Source organism: Mya arenaria, chromosome 15 (assembly GCF_026914265.1).
Source record: "Mya arenaria isolate MELC-2E11 chromosome 15, ASM2691426v1".
Classification (NCBI taxonomy): Eukaryota; Metazoa; Mollusca; class Bivalvia; order Myida; family Myidae; genus Mya; species Mya arenaria.
In genome coordinates this window covers 4,059,485-4,082,014 of record NC_069136.1, presented here as the reverse complement: position 1 = coordinate 4,082,014, position 22,530 = coordinate 4,059,485, and the positions used below count along the sequence as shown (strand labels likewise).

Genomic DNA, 22,530 nt, shown 5'->3' with positions numbered 1-22,530 from the left:
TAGTAGTAGTAGTAGTAGTAGTAGTGGTGGTGGTGGTAGTGGTGGTGGTGGTGGTGGTGGTGGTGTGGTGGTTGTGGTGGTGGTGGTGGTGGTGGTGGTGGTGGTAGTAGTAGTGGTAGTGGTAGTGGTAGTGGTAGTGGTAGTAGTAGTAGGAGTAGTAGTAGGAGTAGTAGTAGGAGTAGTAGGAGTAGTAGTAGTAGTAGTAGTAGTAGTAGTAGTAGTAGTAGTAGTAGTAGTAGTAGTAGTAGTAGTAGTAGTAGTAGTAGTAGTAGTAGTAGTAGTCGTAGTGGTAGTGGTAGTGGTAGTGGTAGTAGTAGTAGTAGTAGTAGTAGTAGTAGTAGTAGTCAGTAATTTGTAGTAGAAGTATAAGTAGTAGTGATAGTGGTAGTGGTAGTAGTGATAGTAGTACCATTGGGTACTCCGCGGACAAATATGGACGGTTCATAATGTCGGATATATTTACATTTTAACTACGCTGCAAGTAGATCGCGAAGTTATTTCAATAAAGTAGTAAAACTAATGACTTTACTCTTGCGAATCTTAATTATGTATGCAATAGTTCACTTTACTGACAATTCATTTAAACTTAGATATACAGAATAACACTACAATTCATTAATACTATATCTATTTTTACGAACTACTTGACCAGATGTATCGGCATACATCCGATGTTGTTTTCGATGAAAAGTGGCCGAGGTGTTCCGAATGGCATGGAAGGGAGACCAATTATGATAGGCTAGGCATGGAAACCACGGCTGTATCGTTTCTTAGTCCGTACATAAATACGGCGTGCAGTTTCCGCAATTTATATATATAAAAGGATGGACATAAAGAAATAAAATAAATACAATATGTGTATCAGTAATAGTCCTCCTGTGTCTTTCACCAATCATAATAGGACTTATAACAAATAGTGTATAAGTAGGATGTGGTAAAAAATGGGTAGTTTTCATTTTTATGCAAGTTCTGGTTAATTATTTGGATATTTTGCTAAGGTTATCCAAAAAACTCTTATTTATCATGTTTTCAAATATAATACCAATGATATGAAACAACTAAATTACCCTTACATAAAAAATACATTTTTGGGTAGATTTTATTTGTATGGGGCTGATTTTCACAATTTTGGCGGCCATCTTGGCCGCCATCTTGGATTTTGGCTTTATACAAGAGATATTCTTTTGCCAACAGCACTTTTCATAAATGGCAGACATTCCTCCAAACAATCATGCAAAAATTATTAGTATAGCAGGGGGATGCAGTACAAATGCTATATGTATCCTTATTGTATTATTACATCATTATTAACATTTATTAAGTAACTTTAAGATTAAACAAATACATACTCGTAATAATATGACAAGATTCACAAGATTAAACTAATAAACGTTTGTAGATGCATAACACAGACATATGTAAATAAGAGAATATGCATGTTCTCTACAAGTATATATGCTAAGCAGTTTGATAGAAATTGAAACAATAACAACAAAACGCCGTATTTGCATCATGTTCCAAAAAATATTTAACATGTGATCCCCTTTGTCTCAATGCAAACATAGTTACATTTAACAATTAAGAAACAATATCTGTACCAAGGTCGGAAACTTCTGATAATCATACGGTCCGTATAAAAGCTGTCTCAGTACATTCACTGATAAATGGAGTATGTGTCAGGCACTCGAAGGTTAAAGAGCTGGCAAGCGCATGCGTCGCGTCGATAGTTACGATAACATGCCTTAGCATCACTGTGCATATTGCTGTTATGTCCTTGAGCAGTCCATTTACATACACAATATAATATACACTCGATATCAACAGGGAACATTTCTTAAAGTGACTTACCTATATAGGTAGTTTGTGAAGGCTAATCATTTTCACCCACCTCAGATAAGTAGATCCATTAATTTAACCATGCTAGAAATTATTATCTTGCCCACGGGCAAAATAAATAGATTACTCATGAGCATTTTCACTTTTTTCTTTCCTGTTGTTCCCAACGGTGGGTATATTCGAACAGCTACAGTAACCTAAATCTATAAAACAATGAATGCGCAGAAAAAAATAGTTCCATATTCATTGGTTTAATTTCTATATTTTCATGGAAAAAGTATATTTTAACAACGTATTATAACTGTATTACAGCTAGAAAAATACAACTGGAGTTATGAAAAATTAACAATAACAAGAAAACAACACAAAAAATATCGCCACCTAAGTTCTCATTATATCTCGCGATAATACGCGATATTAGTGTTTGTAAGTCACGAGTTTTCAAATTGGAGAGAAATTCCAGTCGATTTACTTGTTGGGCGTTATGTTGAAGGATCAGTTGGTGTATTAACCATGTTTTGAAATCAACCGTAGTTACTTTCACTTAATCACACTTTATACCACACTTTTGAACCAGTACATTTTGGAACAAATAATAATTTGATGTTAAATTTAATAAAGTTTGCATATATATGTTCAAAAAAAGATATTGTTATAAATAATCATAACTAACCGTTTATAAGAAAATATCCTGTTTGTCAAACGTTTTTGGAAGCTGAATACTTGTATCGTACAAAACACTTCGGACGAGAACAACTGCTTGAATATAAATTCGATGTTATATCAACTCTCTAATATATGTTTAAATATATGGCTTTGTTATACGCATTTACCGGAAAATTAAAAAAACAAAAACAATTAACTTATCAACTCAAAATTTGTGAACAACGAAGCGTGATCTTCACTCTTCATCTGGAAAACAAATACCTATCCACCATGATACAAACTGTTCAACCTTGAAAAATGTTTTAAATCCAATGTTTATCCAAATTAGTTTTGCTTAGGCGTTCCAACTTTCAAAGGTTCATTTGATAATAATAGATAATAGATGACGACCAGTGTAATTTGGGCATGTATTCATGCCTTGCTCAATTAAAAAAAATCATGCATTGACTATTATTATTCAAAACCTAAATGGATAAATAACAGTATATTGATGAGTGTTCATAAAATGTAGGGCGCTGAAACAAAAGTTGAAAATAATCTTTCAATAATACCCTTGAAGAACTATTTCCCCACAATTATTATCAGATCATGACGTCAATCAATCATGACGTCAATTAATCAGATTATGACGTCACTTCCGTGTAAACAAGTTTTTCTCGACGTCTGAACAAATTTTATGAAATTAATTAATTATTAAGTCAAAGAAGTTCGATTTTATAGAAAAAGCATACCATTTTGAAGGAAATTTTATAACAATTGCATGCGTGTGCTTTTTATAAATCTACGATGGAAATTGCGGAAGTTACAGCGAAAAATAAACTTTCGCACAACGTAGACTCTAACCGTCATGTTTCAAAAACGGAAACAAGGAGTTATGATTTAAATAAGAAGAAGGCGATCAGGAAGAAAATGGAGGCGACCGAAGTGAATGATGTGGAAATAATAAATACGGGCGGTGGAATAAAGATCATGCTGAATACTGGTGCGTACGAACTTTTAAAAGTGTCGGCGGAACATTTTTACGCATCTGAAAACGACACGTTCCAGTTTCAAAAGATTCCAGTGACAGATAAAAAAGGAAACATTGTGGAAACGAAGTTTAAAGTTAGCAGTGGTAAGTCTCATATCTATACCTTAAATATGTACCACACGAAGTCAAGTTGCCTTGTGAACGGTAAGCAGGTGGCTCAGTTCATAGATGCCGACTTCCCAAACCTGATTCAAGGAATAGAAAGCTGCTTAGAAGTTAGCAACTCGTCTATAGAAGATGTTAACTCACAATTGAAATCCCTCCTTCATCAGTATAAAGCGATCAGTGTCCCCGAAACCCCTACAGAAGACCTGTCTATACAAGTGCGTGATTCACTCCCATCGGCAACTGCAGCCAGTAATGTTATATTACTGTCCGATCACTCCAGTTTAGATTCACAAAATGATGAAGGCAGCTCTAATGAAAATGGCCCCGATCACTGTGAGGCCAATTATGACAAGTACATCGGCCTACTCCAATCAATTGCCGAGTCCGTCAAAAATCTGCACCATAGCCTTGAAAGCCATATACAAATGACGGATATAAATTTTGGCCAGATCCGGGATGAGATCCAAAGTGTGAAAAAGCAGATTATTTGTGAAAACAAGCACAACGTGTTACAAATTGATGATGTAAATACCACAGCAAATGACATTAGACAAAATGTAGTCAAAAACTTCGACAGCCTAACTAAAAGACTGCAACAAATAACAGACTTGATTAAAACTATGCCGGTCAAAAATCTCTCTACTGCCGGAAAACCAACTTCACCTAACACAGTTCCAACAGAGCGACCAGCTCAGAGTTCAATTACTAAAATACCGGAAAGGACAAAGACTCTATTAATAGGTAGCTCAATTGTGAAAGGGATACAGCCCCCTGGTTTATCTACAAACGTAGAACTCGTCAAGATCAGCGGCGCGAAAATTAGGGACGTGGCTCAGAGGCTGAATGAAATTGACACACGTCACTATAACGACGTCATCATATACGTTGGCGGAAATGACGTCAGTGACGGAAAACAGCCCGACGCGTCTTACCGCGAAATTTTGAACGTCACACAGAAACTACAGGAGCAGCGTTGTAAAGTCCACCTCTGTACCGTCTGTCCACACAGAGACGCCGACGTTTCGGAGTTTAACAGCAGGGTGCGACAAGTAAGCCGGGAAACAGGAGCCGATCTCATCGACTGCTACCAGGCGTTCGTCTACGGAAACGGAGATACAGTGATACCATACTTTACCCGCGACGGAATTCATCTCACTGAGCAGGGATCGAGAACACTAGTTGCGACTGTAAACAGTCGAGTTCATATTATTCGTGATAGAGACGGTAACCAGAAGACACACAGAACACAGAGACACTTTAACACACCTCCAACGCAGACGTGGGGCACGTTTCCCAGACAATCTAGGAATAACTTTCATTTCAGAATGGTAAAAAATGGAAGATATTCCCAATAGGATAAGCATGACAGACACTCTATTGATTTAACTCGTTCTTGCAATAGATATCATCATTTAGCTAATATATGCCAGGAATGTAATGAGGTAATATGTTCATGCAGTTTTTTTAGGCAAGTTATGTGTGTTGACCAAATTGAAACGTGTAAAAACATCGAAAGTATACATTCTGAGCTAACATACGACGTCTGGCAAAATGAGAATAGATCTAGCACAAATTGTATCGAAAATAATGTTGCGTTATACGGTCACGTCAACTCGCTAGGAACCGATATTAAATCTGATAAAATTATTACCGATACCGATAACAACGTAAGCACCATAATAAGCCCAAAATGCTGTCAACTAAATTGCACGAGTGTGTTGGGCGGTAGTCATAATTCGCAGTGTATTAATACAAATATGGAAACAAATGGAAACACATATACTCCAGCAGCCTCTTCTCAAGGTGACACTGTGTTCATGTTTGATAAGAAGGGTGTTCGGTGTGCACACTTAAACGTATGTCATTTGCTTCCGAAACTTGAGGAAATTAAATACCACCTTTGTCAATCGTATTCGCCAAATATATTAGGTTTATGTGAAACTTTTTTACACGCAGATATCAATGACAATATGCTGCAAGTTAAGAATTACACGTTTGAAAGGAAAGACCGAGAACATAAAAAGGGAGGGGGTATTCTTGTTTACGTGAACAATAATATACAGTACCGTAGACGTCTAGATCTCGAGGTAAATGACATTGAATCGATTTGGCTTGAAATTAATGGTCTATATTGCAAATCGTTCTTAATCAATTTCATTTATCGACCTCCGAACTCCCAACAAAAATGGATTGACTTATATGATAAGCAGTTAGAAATAGCTGATAGTTCTAATATTGGGTTTCATTTAATTGGAGATTTTAATATCAATTATTCGCCGGAAAGTGGCAAATATAACAACACTAAATGGGCAGATCTTACCACGAAGTATGGCTTGGAACAATTAATCAAATCACCAACAAGAATTTCAAAAAATAACTCTACTATAATAGATCATTTATATACGAATATGAGTAATCATGTAACTGAATGGTGTGTGTCTCACTTATCACTAAGTGACCACTTTCCCGTTTGTTTCACACATTCTATTACAGACAAATTACCAAAATTGGCCCCTAATAGCCATACAGTTATACAATATAGATCTTTTAAGAAATTTGAAAAAGAAGCTTTTCAGGCAGAATTGATGTTTTCAGGACTGGATGAAATAGACTCATTGTCAAATTCCAATGATGCACTGAAAAGATTTTATGAAATTCTAAATGGCATTTTATCTAAACATGCCCCAGTCAAAGATAAACGTGTGAAACGCGAGAATCAGCCTGATTGGTTTACTGAGGAAATTATATCTATAATAAATCACAGGGATAAATGCCGAAAAACTGGCAACATAGACCAGTATAAAATACTTAGAAATAAAGTAACTTCTATGATAAAGAAAAGTAAAAAGAATTTTTTCAACAATGCAATAAAAGACAATAAAAATCCGACATATTTATGGAAAAATCTAAAAGATATTTCACATTTGAATCAATCAACTGTGACAGCATTACCTCATAAAATGACATTTAATGAATTTCCGGTTGAAGATCCGTCAAATATTGTAAACGAATTAAACAGTCATTTTGTAAGCATTTCAAACATTATAAATAAAACAAAGTTTTTGAATACAAATTTTAGAAACTTAAAACATATTCTAGATACAAAACTAGGTACAAATTGGTTTGAGATTAAACATATTACCCCTTATGAAGTCCATACTATTATTGATAAATTAAATGTTGGAAAGGCCACAGGCATAGATGGAGTAGGCCCCAAAATTTTGAAGCAATGTGGTGATACTATTACACCTTGTATAGCATCAATTATCAACAGTAGTATAGCGCATGGAGTTTTCCCTGATAAACTGAAAGAAGCACGAGTAATACCAATTTTCAAGTCGGGCAACAAAGAGGACCCCAATAATTACCGCCCCATTTCAATACTCCCAACTATATCAAAAATCTTTGAAAGGCATATAGCGACACAGGTACAGTTGTACTTTGAGAAAACCGATGTCATACACAAAACACAATCTGGATTTAGAAAACACCATTCATGTAACACTGCTCTAATAAGACTTATAGATACTTGGCTTAAAGATGTTGACAGTGGTAAACTAGTTGGTGCGATATTTTTGGATTTGAGAAAAGCTTTCGATTTAGTTGATCATGAAATTCTTCTTTATAAATTGAAACTGTATCATTTTTCTGAAATAGCATTGAATTTGTTTAAATCATATCTTGAAAATAGAAACCAAATTGTAAAGATTGGCAAAATTAAATCGCAAAAACTCACTGTTACATCTGGGGTACCCCAGGGTTCCATACTGGGACCCTTGCTTTTTATTTTATACATAAATGATATTGCAGTTATGCATCCAACATTAAATATAGATCTATATGCAGATGACTCAACACTTTATGAATCTGGATATCAGTTGACGGATATTCAAAATAAATTACAACATCATTTAAATTATGTTAATAAGTGGTGTCAACTAAATAATATGTCATTGCATCCTTCCAAGACTAAATGCATGTTAATAGGGTCTGCAAATACATTAAAAAACACTGGGAATCTTGAACTTTGTATTAATGATGTTCAAATAGTTAATGTTGTTGTGCAAAAGTTATTAGGGTTGTATATAGATAATACACTAAACTGGCATGTGCAAATCGATTATGTTTGTAAAAATCTGAATAAGAAAATTGCACTTCTAAAAAATATAATATATTTCCTCACACCTGATACAAAACGAATGTTTTACAATGCATATATTCTGCCAAATTTTGATTACGGCTGCTTGGTCTGGGGCAAGGGAACCAATTCATATGTGAATAAAATAAATAACTTACAAAAACGAATTGCAAAAATCATACTTGGTAAATCTAAACGAGATTCATCAACAAATCTATTTAAAGAACTAAAATGGCTAAACTTCTCGGATAGATGTAAATACCACGCAGCAGTATTAGTTTACAAGACGTTGAATAGCATGGCTCCATCATATATGTCAGAATTAGTAACAGTTTCAGACAATAATGTATATATGCTAAGATCAATGGCACACAAAGATATTGTTTTGCAAACTAGACCTCGTACTAATTATATGAAAGCATCGTTTACATATTACAGCAGAATTGTTTGGAATAATATACCTTTGGAAATACGAGAATCAAAAAACTTTAATACGTATAAAATAAAGGTCAAACAGTACCTCATAGGAAACTTGTGATTATACAAATTGTGATGTTTTATTCATAATTATATTTAACTGAGAGTATCTGTCTAATATTGATTCAACATCATCATCATGTCATCATATGCATCATTATCGTCAGCATCAACAGCATACTTATAATCATCATCATCATCGTCATCGTTGTTAGCATCGTCTTCATGTTTGTCTTATGATTATTTGCCATATTTTCATTCTGTTTCAGAGGGCCATATCGAAAATAAGATTCTGTAGTTTTGTACATGATCTTAATATGTCACCTTCTTAAAATAAAGATATTATTATTATTATTATTATTACAAGCCGGCGTATGAACAATAGTCTACGTCGTCGACAATTAAAACTTCACCTGAGGGGCTCCCACGGGTTGCCAGCTGGCAAAGGGATATTCCAAAAAGGGAATATTTAGAACAATAAATTAAAATAACAAATTATCTGCAAAACTAGCATAAAAGAAACATAACATTTGTTGATTTCTGTGTACGATCGAATTTTAATTCAATCGTTTTCATATAAAAGCCTCTTAAACACTCGTGGCTCGTTAAATCATGTTTTTTTATTTGATATTTGTGAAAAAAATACGATCTTACACAGTAATCACCAAACATCCTGTATCAAATTGTTCAATCGTTCATGACATACCATGTGAAACCTTTAATCTCGAGCCACATTCTGCCAAGAAACACGCACACGACATAGACCGCATTGATAATTTTAAAACAACACTGGCATTAAATAGCAACTACTGACGTCTTGCTTACCGTACATGCTTATTTGCATACGTCGTCATGGTAACATTGCATACGTCATCATTTGAACCGTATAAACCCATAAACACACCTACTTTTTTATATAGTATATATGTACCGTGTTGTTTGTGTAGTTTTGTGCCGTTGTCCCATGTTTCTGGTTTGTTTTTGTGTTCTATGTATTTGGCGTTTACCCAGTTCCATTAAACGATGTTTATGTTTAAACCTACTGAGCTTGTGCCTGTAGGTTTTCTTTTGAATACTGTATATTAAAGTAACGTGAATGGTTTCAACAAAGGGAAGCTAAGGTAAAATGCTTTGTTCATGTTAACACAACTTTATTGCCTCCTTTTATCGGAGGTTTACATACTATATAATACACTTACAGGACTGGATAAAACATAAAGAACAAATACATAATATATAGCAGTGTTTGCAAAGGAAGAAATTACAAATTTTGAAATAAATTAATGTGGACTGAAGCATAAAATGAAATGAGCATTATCACAGCGAGGGTGTTTTAAAGTACGTGGCATGAACTAGAGCCACCAAATCTGTCCACTTGGTATATTTCCTTTCCATGTTTGGCACGCCAAACAGCTTCCAATACCTGAAAAAAATCAGAATGAAAAAACAACAACAATTAAATGAAAGCAACGGGCAAAATGTTAACATAATTGGGATGGTCTTTGAACTAATATACTATTATTATTATTATAGGATATATTTATAGATTCCCAGCATTTGCAGTTTCAACTATTTAAAAGTTATGACATGCCTGCAAATAAACAGAGAAAATAATAGTTATTTTTATTTATTTATTTGTTTATTTGTTTGTGTATTTGTTTGTTCTTTCGTTCGTTCGTTAGTTAGTTCGTTCGTTCGTTCGCTCGCTCGCTCGCTCGTTCACTCACTCACTCACTCACTCACTCACTCACTCACTAAACGTTTGAAACAATATACTTGTATAATGTTTTTGGAGAAAAAAATGCGCTCCAGTGAGAGAGTTTCTAACCGGCGAGGCAAACACTCATACAAGGTATTAAGAAAATCGCAACCATTACTTTAACACTTAACTACGAAATAGTTGTAAACGGTTCATAAATGTCCAATTATAGTCATTTACATCATCTGAAAGCATTCTAGATTTCTGAATGATGACAGCCCAATAGTGCATTTAAAATCCATTCAAGTTCGAATTCAAATCACACTGTGTAAATATTTATTTTTGGTCTAGTTTGTATATCTAAAGATGCACTCTTACTCCCAAATAAGATTTACCGCAATTAAAAATATTGTTTTAATATTCCAAAAAGGATAAATACATGTCGAAAACAATGGTTCTTATGAAGGATAACGAGTTTTATTTGAAAGAAATGAGCATAAAACACGGTATTTCTATCTTACGATTCTTACGAGTAGACCACAGTAAATCTTTTCGCATTTACCCATCATTTAATATTTTTGCGATTTCTGCTATCAATTACACGGTTACAATCTTGGTATCAGTAATAAATATTTTCCATAAGTGCATTGATTATGAGGTAGTTGAAGGTTTATCACTCCAAATTTATGTTTGTTATACATGTATTGCTTAAGTCATTCGATCGGCTTATAACAACTTTTAGATACATGCTAACCAATCAATATATAGTTTGGCAAACTTCGGACCACATCAAAGAATTAACCATTTGTGGTCAAAAGGCTGCAGAATAATACTAACAAAATAATCTTATGGACTTGTCCCTGTGATTTTTATTGAATTATCAATGAGGCCAAACAATACTTCACTTGCTTTAGACTGTCATTTAAATTCACCGTGTGTAAAGACTAATTGGTATAATTTAGTAATACAAAAGCATACAATAGTACAATAGAAACAGCAGAACCAAGCCCAACATTAAACTATTTGACTATGAATTTCTTATAAAGATGACGAGGATAAAAGCCTAACAAACAATCAACTCGTGACACGACACATGTCTCAACATCAGGTCAGACACAGAGTACTTAGCTCACATCAGATCAGACACGGAGTACTTAGTTCACATCAGATCAGACACGGAGTACTTAGTTCGCATCAGATCAGACACGGAGTACTTAGTTCGCATCAGATCAGACACGGAGTACTTAGTTCGCATCAGATCAGACACGGAGTACTTAGTTCACATCAGATCAGACACGGAGTACTTAGTTCACATCAGATCAGACACGGAGTACTTAGTTCACATCAGATCAGACACGGAGTACTTAGTTCGCATCAGATCAGACACGGAGTACTTAGTTCGCATCAGATCAGACACGGAGTACTTAGTTCACATCAGATCAGACACGGAGTACTTAGTTCGCATCAGATCAGACACAGAGTACTTAGCTCACATCAGATCAGACACGGAGTACTTAGCTCACATCAGATCAGACACGGAGTACTTAGTTCGCATCAGATCAGACACGGAGTACTTAGTTCGCATCAGATCAGACACGGAGTACCTAGTTCACATCAGATCAGACACGGAGTACCTAGTTCACATCATATCAGACACGGAGTACCTAGTTCACATCAGATCAGACACGGAGTACTTAGTTCACATCAGAACAGACACGGAGTACCTAGTTCACATCATATCAGACACGGAGTACTTAGTTCACATCAGATCAGACACGGAGTACCTAGTTCACATCAGATCATACACGGAGTACCTAGTTCACATCAGATCATACACGGAGTACCTAGTTAACATCAGATCATACACGGAGTACCTAGTTAACATCAGATCAGACACGGAGTACCTAGTTAACATCAGATCAGACACGGAGTACCTAGTTCACATCAGATCAGACACGGAGTACTTAGTTCACATCAGATCAGACACGGAGTACTTAGTTTACATCAGATCAGACACGGAGTACCTAGTTCACATCAGAACAGACACGGAGTTTTTAGTTCACATCAGATCAGACACAGAGTACTTCACTATACATATTCTAATATGTTGGATGAATTCGCTCTTAATATAAAGCTGGCAAATAGCAATCTGAGATACACGTTAGTAAAATACATACCTCTTCTTCGTACGGATAGCCACCTTGCATCACTCTGGAGTACAGCAGCTTACCGTTTACAAACACCTCGAATGAATCTGAAACACAACATTAAAAAGTTTTTATCCTAAATCTGCTTACCAACATATCATATGTTATAAATAATTTATGTGTTAAGGATACTTTGGCATCTACAATGGTGACCCCAGTAGCCGCAACGCCTAATAATAACGTGTTAAAATGGCACAGTAAAATGTTTGTACATTTTCTCCCGCTTTCAATAAAAGCTATTCTTGTTAACAAAATATAGGTTTTTGTGTTTTCGGGCAGAGTTGGACGGTATTCATAATCAGGAAATCTATAGACATTATCGTACAACTTTAATATGAATATCTCTGCCTTTGTGGCGTAGACAATACAATGTGTGTGCGATTTCAAACAAATCATTGCTGACATACAAGGTTAAAGAAGGCTTGTAAAGGGCTTAAGCATACCAAAAAGTGTTTCGAAAATTATATAGGCAAATATTTCAATTGAACAAAGTCTATAATGTTGTATTCACTATTCATAAGGCTAATTATTACTTATATAGGTTCACGAATATGTAAGTATATAGCTCATACATTTATATTATACAATTCTTCTATATTTTAGCAATTTGCTTCTTTCAGGATATACAAATGGCTAGTTTCTTTATTTGTTTCTAAGTTGTAATGGTGTTAAACCTAATGTAAGTTTTTTTATACTAAATACAACGACTGTTTTCTCGAATATACGTTAGTTGGTTTCGTGCATTTCGCAAAGACCACAGGGTTGAGCACAGCCATCAGACTCAAGCTGTTTAATCTTCAGTTATTTTCTGTTTTCACTAACCAATACAAGGCGGTTACCTCAATATATATTGATAGCTTTTAGTTTTTGAGGCTTGATACTTTTGTCTTTAAACAGCAAGTTATTCTTTTTTGCTTAAAAGGGAAACAATCCAAAACTAAACCGACCATGACTAAGATATTTCGTAACATAAGTCAAAAGAGACCCTTGTACCAATTCTTCCTATAAACTCGGTGAACTTTACATCCCGAAAGTTATCTTCCACGGCCATCCGAATGTCGTCTGCTACTCCCTGGTTCGTACAACCGGTCCTGCAACAGCATTGTTTGGTAAGTTCTTGTAATCATGTCTTCCTTTAAATGACATCAAAATCAGCTGAAACATGTTGACCCGTTTTTAAAGATACGTATATGATCTTAAGAAAGTGAATTAAAATAGTTTGTATAATGATATTAACATTTCCGCTAAATATATCTACCATGAAAAGAGAGGTAAAGAAAATCCTTTTTAACATCGGCAGACAGATCGATCCTGGACAATTTAAACTATCTAGGACGTTTCAGGATGATGACACATTTAAATAATACAATTGAAACTAATGAGTCATGCAGCCAAACATTCAAATTGCCTTAACGCTACGGCCAAACAGACACACATCGTAAAAATAGAGTGTGGTATACCACGTGATAAATTACGTCATAAATGCGTCGGAAGGCAATATTTGGCTCCGAGCGAAGACTTAAAACAAAGATAACTTTTTTCCCACCATTTTAAATGAAACAAAGTGCAGCCCATGCCGCGGTTTTATGAAAAGGTATGTCGAAATGTGTTAAGAAACTAAACTCTTAATCAAACTCTGGTTAAAGACCGAAGGCTGGGCTCTGTAAGCGGCGTAGACTGCGCTATGTTTATTTAAAACGGTGAAGAAATAGTAAAGTTATTTTTGTTTAAAGTCTTGGATCGAAGCAAAATATTGCCTTCCTATGAAACATTTATGACGCAATAATCACGTGGTATACACATACTGAAATATACAGACCGAACACATATGGCAGATTTCACGTTTTGGTGACCAAAAAGTTCCCGGCGAATATTGATTTTTAAAATTTATTGCAGATTTGTGATTTCAACATAATCTTTTACAGCAATTTCTTATCTATCATATTTTAGAACATTTGCAATGATTTATTCATGCATTTTTATAAAAAAAAGAATTTTGTATCACCATACCATTTGTGCTAGTGTTACAATATTGCCGGTAAAAACTTGTTTTTTTTTAATATTTTGATCCAAAGAAGTATTTTGTCTTGCACTAAATGGTTCATTTATCTATAAAACAGATTGTACAGACAAAAAATAAAGATTGTTTCGTTTTTCTCAAATAAATTTATTGAAACAAAACCTAATTGGACAACAAGACAGAAAATGCTTTCTGCAAACATAGGTTTTCTTTTTATATCAGATCAGATAAGCTATAAACATAAATGTTTTGTTGTGGTAATATAAATGTCTCTAGTATGGTGCAATTATCATTACCTTTGATATTAAACATATATATTATAAATTGCTAATTGCAGTATGTGCTAGTGTTACCACAAAACAGAATGAGTAACATTAGCAGTATGTCACATTAGCAGTTGGACAGAATGTTTCACAACAAATTAAAATACAGACCTACCACAGACTGTTTGAGCTTGATACAGTATAAAACAAACTATATAAATGATTGATAAACACGGTCAATTGATAATCACAAAAATTCTTAATTCTGTCCAATAAATAACGATATCAAACACAAAAGCGGTATGAATTCAATATAAACTACGTACCTAATGAATGAATACTTACAAACGATAGTTTACAGACGACATTGTTATGTTCGAATAATTGACTCTGGGAAAGTCATAAAATTTCAACGATTTTCTTGCTTTATTAAGCGCTTGTCTTAATGCTAGTGTGACATAATGTTAACGTTACATCGAAGGACAGAATGAGACAAACTTGGATTAAGTTTTTATCAACGGTATTCACCACTATTTTTATCATTTCAATGTCAACTGTGAACCAGTCCAATATAAAAGTAATCGCTACCCGGATGTTAACCCTCAGTCGGTGTAAATTATTCACGAATAGAAAAGGTGCTATCGTCATGCTAAACTGGGACAGAATCGATTTTGAGTAACATTATCACATTTTTAGACCTAAAAAACTTTATGATCGGGAATGACCAATTTCTTGTTACATGCAATACTGTTTTTATCCGACACGTAGTCTTTGTTTTCAGTGATTTAATAAAGGTGTGTTTAGGCTTAAAACAGTTAGCAGTGGATCATGTCTGCTAATGTTACACAACAATTCGAGGACAGATTACCGTAACGTTATCACCATGCGCAATTACCGAAAATTTAAGTATATTACGAACGAAATGCAATCATTTTAGATATATTATTGTTTTAATTAACATTTCTTGCAAACATTATTCAACAGACAAGAATAAAATACTTACCAGATGTTACTGAAAAGCATCCTCAAAAAAGTGGTATATTGGTACCGGGAAGATTTTCTGTCTTTTTTGTCCTAAATATCGGCATATTTTTACATTTTTTTACCTTATTTAACACAATATTTTCATTATTTTAATACAAATCACTTCTATTAGGTGTTCTTATTGGGTTGGGAAAGGCAATTGCTGTATATATGACGTTGACATGCAATAACAATAAATGAAAGCAAATGGGCCAAATAATTGCCTTTTTTGTGAAATCTGCCATATGCATCGAACAATTTCCTTATAGATAAAAGTTCGGGTACCGCCTTGGAACAGCCAGAGAAACAGAGAAACAGAAGTTCACTAGGGGTAATTGTTGTAGTAATGCTGATATTTTAATTATATGAAATATATGGCAAGATAATAAGTATAGACAATTTCGCGATTTAATAAAAACAAACAATACTTATAAAAACGCCCTCTCAGATATTTAGGACATTAAAAAATCACCACACAGTAACTGACGGTAAACTTTTTTTTATAATTTACCTAAAATCATTTAATGTTTAAAGAAGAGGTATGTATTTTACTTACGTGTACACTTTGGGTTTATTGATGCACTGAAAACAATTCATAATTTAATTTCAGTAAACGAAATCCATAACAATAGCCACTTTTGATTTACCAATGTTCAACGACGACATCAACCCGCCCCGAGTATGTGTTACGAGTGGTTCTGTGTGAGGTCCCATAACTCTGTTGGGAATACGTAAAGTTCTTTCTCTCCGCCTCGTATTTCTGTGGATTCTGGTAGTAGATTGCCTTGGCAGTTTGCATAGCGTCATAGTTCCGACCATCCTCATAGTAAGCAGCACCACCCTTCTTGTCCGTAGCGTAATCCGCCAAAGTGGTTGAAACGAAGTGCCGCTTTTCCGAGCCCATTTCCGAGCGAGTTTATTTAAATCCGAAAGGAGATAATTCACAGAAACTATACACGCAACCATACCATGATCGAACTAGGGTATTTTTATCGGCAAAGTGTAGCCGTCTTTTCAAAATTTAAAAATGTGTGAATCCTATCAAAATGCTCACAAACATTACATTCTATCATTATATAAACTGTATAAAATTTGTACTGTTTAATATAATTATAATCTGACTTTTTAAGATAATTCCACATCTGAAATTAATTTCTTCCAAAACTTTGCTTTACTTTAAACGTTTAAATGGTGATGATTTTGCGCAAAGCGGCATTCACCCTCCATATAATTAATCTTAAATACATCTGTCAACCATATTCACCACGTCAGTCGAAATGGGACTGTTTAGTGTAAAGAATGTTTTGTTTGCTTTCACATCCATATTTGAATATTGTGAATTGATTTCGGCACATTTTCATCGCATTTGAATAGAATAAACAGACAAATCTGAAGCAATCAATAAAATCTATGAACACAGTGGACTACATCATAATAGCTCTTTTATAGAAGTATGTAATACCACCCCGGTGAAAAATCGTTTTACGCAAAAAGTTTAAGGTTTTATACTGTAAATGAAGTGAACTATGTTTTGATGGTTCAATTAGTCGTGTTTAAACGATGAAGTAGTATATGGAACCATTTGATGGTTCAATTAGTCGTGTTTTAACGACGCAGTGGTATATGGGACCATTTGATGGTTCAATTAGTCGTGTTTTAACGACGCAGTGGTATATGGGACCATTTGATGGTTCAATTAGTCGTGTTTTAACGACGCAGTGGTATATGGGACCATTTGATGGTTCAATTAGTCGTGTTTTAACGACGCAGTGGTATATGGAACCATTTGATGGTTCAATTAGTCGTGTTTTAACGACGCAGTGGTATATGGAACCATTTGATGGTTCAATTAGTCGTGTTTTAACGACGCAGTGGTATATGGAACCATTTGATGGTTCACTTAGTCGAGTTTTAACGATGCAGTGGTATATGGAACCATTTTGATGTTTCACTTAGTTGAGTTTTAACGATGCAGTGGTATATGGACCATTTTGATGTTTCACTTAGTTGAGTTTTAACGATGCAGTGGTATATGGAACCATTTTGATGTTTCACTTAGTTGAGTTTTAACGATGCAGTGGTATATGGAACCATTTTGATGTTTCACTAAGTTGAGTTTTAACGATGCAGTGGTTTATGGAACCATTTTGATGTTTCACTTAGTTGAGTTTTAACGATGCAGTGGTATATGGAACCATTTTGATGTTTCACTTAGTTGAGTTTTAACGATGTAGTGGTATATGGAACATTTTGATGTTTCACTAAGTTGAGTTTTAACGATGCAGTGGTATATGGAACCATTTTGATGTTTCACTAAGTTGAGTTTTAACGATGCAGTGGTATATGGAACCATTTTGATGGTTCACTAAGTTGAGTTTTAACGATGCAGTGGTATATGGAACCATTTTGATGGTTCACTAAGTTGAGTTTTAACGATGCAGTGGTATATGGAACCATTTTGATGGTTCACTAAGTTGAGTTTTAACGATGCAGTGGTATATGAAACCATTTTGATGTTTCACTAAGTTGAGTTTTAACGATGCATTGGTATATGGAACCATTTTGATGTTTCACTTAGTTGAGTTTTAACGATGCAGTGGTATATGGAACCATTTTGATGTTTCACTTAGTTGAGTTTTAACGATGCAGTGGTATATGAAACCATTTTGATGGTTCACTTAGTTGAGTTTTAACGATGCAGTGGTATATGGAACCATTTTGATGGTTCACTTAGTTGAGTTTTAACGATGCAGTGGTATATGGAACCATTTTGATGGTTCACTTAGTTGAGTTTTAACGATGCAGTGGTATATGGAACCATTTTGATGGTTCACTTAGTTGAGTTTTAACGATGCAGTGGTATATGGAACCATTTTGATGGTTCACTTAGTTGAGTTTTAACGATGCAGTGGTATATGGAACCATTTTGATGGTTCACTAAGTTGAGTTTTAACGATGCAGTGGTATATGGAACCATTTTGATGGTTCACTAAGTTGAGTTTTAACGATGCAGTGGTATAAGGAACCATTTTGATGTTTCACTTAGTTGAGTTTTAACGATGCAGTGGTATATGGAACCATTTTGATGTTTCTCTAAGGTGAGTTTTAACGATGTAGTGGTATATGGAACCATTTTGATGTTTCACTTAGTTGAGTTTTAACGATGCAGTGGTATATGGAACCATTTTGATGTTTCACTAAGTTGAGTTTTAACGATGCAGTGGTATATGGAACCATTTTGATGTTTCACTTAGTTGAGTTTTAACGATGCAGTGGTATATGGAACCATTTTGATGTTTCACTAAGTTGAGTTTTAACGATGCAGTGGTATATGGAACCATTTTGATGGTTCACTAAGTTGTGTTTTAACGATGCAGTGGTATATGGAACCATTTGATGGTTTAATTAGTTGAGTTTTAACGATGCAGTGGTATATGGAACATTTTGATGTTTCACTAAGTTGAGTTTTAACGATGCAGTGGTATATGGAACCATTTGATGTTTCACTTAGTTGAGTTTTAACGATGCAGTGGTATATGGAACCATTTTGATGTTTCACTAAGTCGTGTTTTAACGATGTAGTGCTATATGGAACATTTTGATGTTTCATTTAGTTGAGTTTTAACGATGCAGTGCTATATGGAACCATATGATGGTTCAATTAGTCGTGTTTAAACGATGAAGTGCTATATGGAACCATTTTGATGTTTCACTTAGTTGAGTTTTAACGATGCAGTGCTATTTGGAACCATTTGATGGTTCAATAAGTCGTGTTTTAACGATGCAGTGGTATATGGAACCATTTTGATGTTTCACTTAGTCGTGTTTTAACGATGCAGTGGTATATGGAACAATTTGATGTTTCACTTAGTGGTGTTTTAACGATGCAGTGGTATATGGAACCATTTTGATGTTTCACTAAGTTGGGTTTTAACGATGCAGTGGTATATGGAACCATTTAGATGTTTCACTTAGTTGAGTTTTAACGATGCAGTGGTATATGGAACCATTTTGATGTTTCACTAAGTCGTGTTTTAACGATGCAGTGGTATATGGAACCATTTTGATGTTTCACTTAGTTGAGTTTTAACGATGCAGTGCTATATTGAACCATTTGATGGTTCAATTAGTTGAGTTTTAACGATGCAGTGGTATATGGAACCATTTTGATGTTTCACTTAGTCGTGTTTTAACGATGCAGTGGTATATGGAACCATTTTGATGTTTCACTAAGTTGAGTTTTAACGATGCAGTGGTATATGGAACCATTTTGATGTTTCACTTAGTTGAGTTTTAACGATGCAGTGGTATATGGAACCATTTAGATGTTTCACTTAGTTGAGTTTTAACGATGCAATGGTATATGGAACCATTTTGATGTTTCACTTAGTTGAGTTTTAACGATGCAGTGGTATATGGAACCATTTAGATGTTTCACTAAGTTGAGTTTTAACGATGCAGTGGTATATGGAACATTTTGATGGTTCAATTAGTTGAGTTTTAACGATGCAGTGCTATATGGAACCATTTTGATGTTTCACTTAGTTGTGTTTTAACGACGCAGTGGTATATGGAACATTTTGATGGTTCAATTAGTTGAGTTTTAACGATGCAGTGCTATATGGAACCATTTTGATGTTTCACTTAGTTGTGTTTTAACGATGCAGTGGTATATGGAATCATTTGATGTTTCAATTAGTTGAGTTTTAACGATGCAGTGGTATATGGAACCATTTTGATGTTTCACTAAGTTGAGTTTTAACGATGCAGTGGTATATGGAACCATTTTGATGTTTCACTTAGTTGAGTTTTAACGATGCAGTGGTATATGGAACCATTTTGATGTTTCACTAAGTTGAGTTTTAACGATGCAGTGGTATATGGAACATTTTGATGGTTCAATTAGTTGAGTTTTAACGATGCAGTGGTATATGGAACCATTTTGATGGTTCAATTAGTTGAGTTTTAACGATGCAGTGGTATATGGAACATTTTGATGTTTCACTTAGTTGAGTTTTAACGATGCAGTGGTATATGGAACCATTTTGATGTTTCACTTAGTTGAGTTTTAACGATGCAATGGTATATGGAACCATTTTGATGTTTCACTTAGTTGAGTTTTAACGATGCAGTGGTATATGGAACCATTTTGATGTTTCACTAAGTTGAGTTTTAACGCTGCAGTGGTATATGGAACCATTTTGGTGTTTCAATTAGTTGAGTTTTAACGATGCAGTGGTATATGGAACCATTTTGATGTTTCACTAAGTTGAGTTTTAACGCTGCAGTGGTATATGGAACCATTTTGGTGTTTCAATTAGTTGAGTTTTAACGATGCAGTGGTATATGAAACTATTTTGATGTTTCACTTAGTTGAGTTTTAACGATGCAGTGGTATATGGAACCATTTTGATGTTTCAATTAGTTGAGTTTTAACGATGCAGTGCTATATTGAACCATTTGATGGTTCAATTAGTTGAGTTTTAACGATGCAGTGGTATATGGAACCATTTTGATGTTTCACTTAGTTGAGTTTTAACGATACAGTGGTATATGGAACCATTTTGATGTATCACTAAGTTGAGTTTTAACGATGCAGTGGTATATGGAACATTTTGATGGTTCAATTAGTTGAGTTTTAACGATGGAGTGGTATATGGAACATTTTGATGTTTCACTTAGTTGAGTTTTAACGATGCAGTGGTATATGGAACCATTTTGATGTTTCACTTAGTTGAGTTTTAACGATGCAGTGGTATATGGAACCATTTTGATGTTTCACTTAGTTGAGTTTTAACGATGTAGTGGTATATGGAACCATTTTGATGTTTCACTTAGTTGAGTTTTAACGATGCAGTGGTATATGGAACCATTTTGGTGTTTCAATTAGTTGAGTTTTAACGCTGCAGTGGTATATGGAACCATTTTGATGTTTCACTTAGTCGTGTTTTAACGATGCAGTGGTATATGGAACAATTTGATGTTTCACTTAGTGGTGTTTTAACGATGCAGTGGTATATGGAACCATTTTGATGTTTCACTAAGTTGGGTTTTAACGATGCAGTGGTATATGGAACCATTTAGATGTTTCACTTAGTTGAGTTTTAACGATGCAGTGGTATATGGAACCATTTTGATGTTTCACTAAGTTGAGTTTTAACGATGCAGTGGTATATGGAACCATTTTGATGTTTCACTTAGTTGAGTTTTAACGATGCAGTGCTATATTGAACCATTTGATGGTTCAATTAGTTGAGTTTTAACGATGCAGTGGTATATGGAACCATTTTGATGTTTCACTTAGTCGTGTTTTAACGATGCAGTGGTATATGGAATCATTTTGATGTTTCACTAAGTTGAGTTTGAACGATGCAGTGGTATATGGAACCATTTTGATGTTTCACTTAGTTGAGTTTTAACGATGCAGTGGTATATGGAACATTTTGATGGTTCAATTAGTTGAGTTTTAACGATGCAGTGCTATATGGAACCATTTTGATGTTTCACTTAGTTGTGTTTTAACGACGCAGTGGTATATGGAACATTTTGATGGTTCAATTAGTTGAGTTTTAACGATGCAGTGCTATATGGAACCATTTTGATGTTTCACTTAGTTGTGTTTTAACGATGCAGTGGTATATGGAATCATTTGATGTTTCAATTAGTTGAGTTTTAACGATGCAGTGGTATATGGAACCATTTTGATGTTTCACTAAGTTGAGTTTTAACGATGCAGTGGTATATGGAACCATTTTGATGTTTCACTTAGTTGAGTTTTAACGATGAAGTGGTATATGGAACCATTTTGATGTTTCACTAAGTTGAGTTTTAACGATGCAGTGGTATATGGAACATTTTGATGGTTCAATTAGTTGAGTTTTAACGATGCAGTGGTATATGGAACCATTTTGATGGTTCAATTAGTTGAGTTTTAACGATGCAGTGGTATATGGAACATTTTGATGTATCACTTAGTTGAGTTTTAACGATGCAGTGGTATATGGAACCATTTTGATGTTTCACTTAGTTGAGTTTTAACGATGCAGTGGTATATGGAACATTT

The 22,530-nt window shown here is 34.6% G+C and overlaps 1 protein-coding gene across 1 annotated transcript; it reads right to left on the bottom strand.

The window, feature by feature from the left end:
- Positions 1-9,369: 9,369 nt before the first annotated feature.
- LOC128220398 (uncharacterized) lies at positions 9,370-16,704 on the bottom strand. Its single transcript, XM_052928772.1, has 4 exons — positions 16,115-16,704; positions 13,155-13,252; positions 12,132-12,208; positions 9,370-9,678 (listed from the first exon to the last, which is right to left on the bottom strand). The coding sequence occupies exons 1-4, from the start codon at positions 16,369-16,371 to the stop codon at positions 9,589-9,591; spliced, it is 522 nt and encodes a 173-aa protein (XP_052784732.1). The 5' UTR covers positions 16,372-16,704; the 3' UTR covers positions 9,370-9,588.
- Between the last annotated feature and the right edge of the window lie 5,826 nt (positions 16,705-22,530).

Bases quoted from the DNA above. Each gene is read 5' to 3' on its own strand.
- LOC128220398 (XM_052928772.1), bottom strand. From the start codon at position 16,371: ATGGGCTCGGAAAAGCGGCACTTCGTTTCAACCACTTTGGCGGATTAC. The intron at 12,209-13,154 runs GTACAAGGGTCT...GTTGTGTTTCAG, and splicing joins CGAGTTTATAGGAAGAATTG to ATTCATTCGAGGTGTTTGTA. The intron at 9,679-12,131 runs GTATGTATTTTA...GATTTTTTTCAG, and splicing joins GCTATCCGTACGAAGAAGAG to GTATTGGAAGCTGTTTGGCG.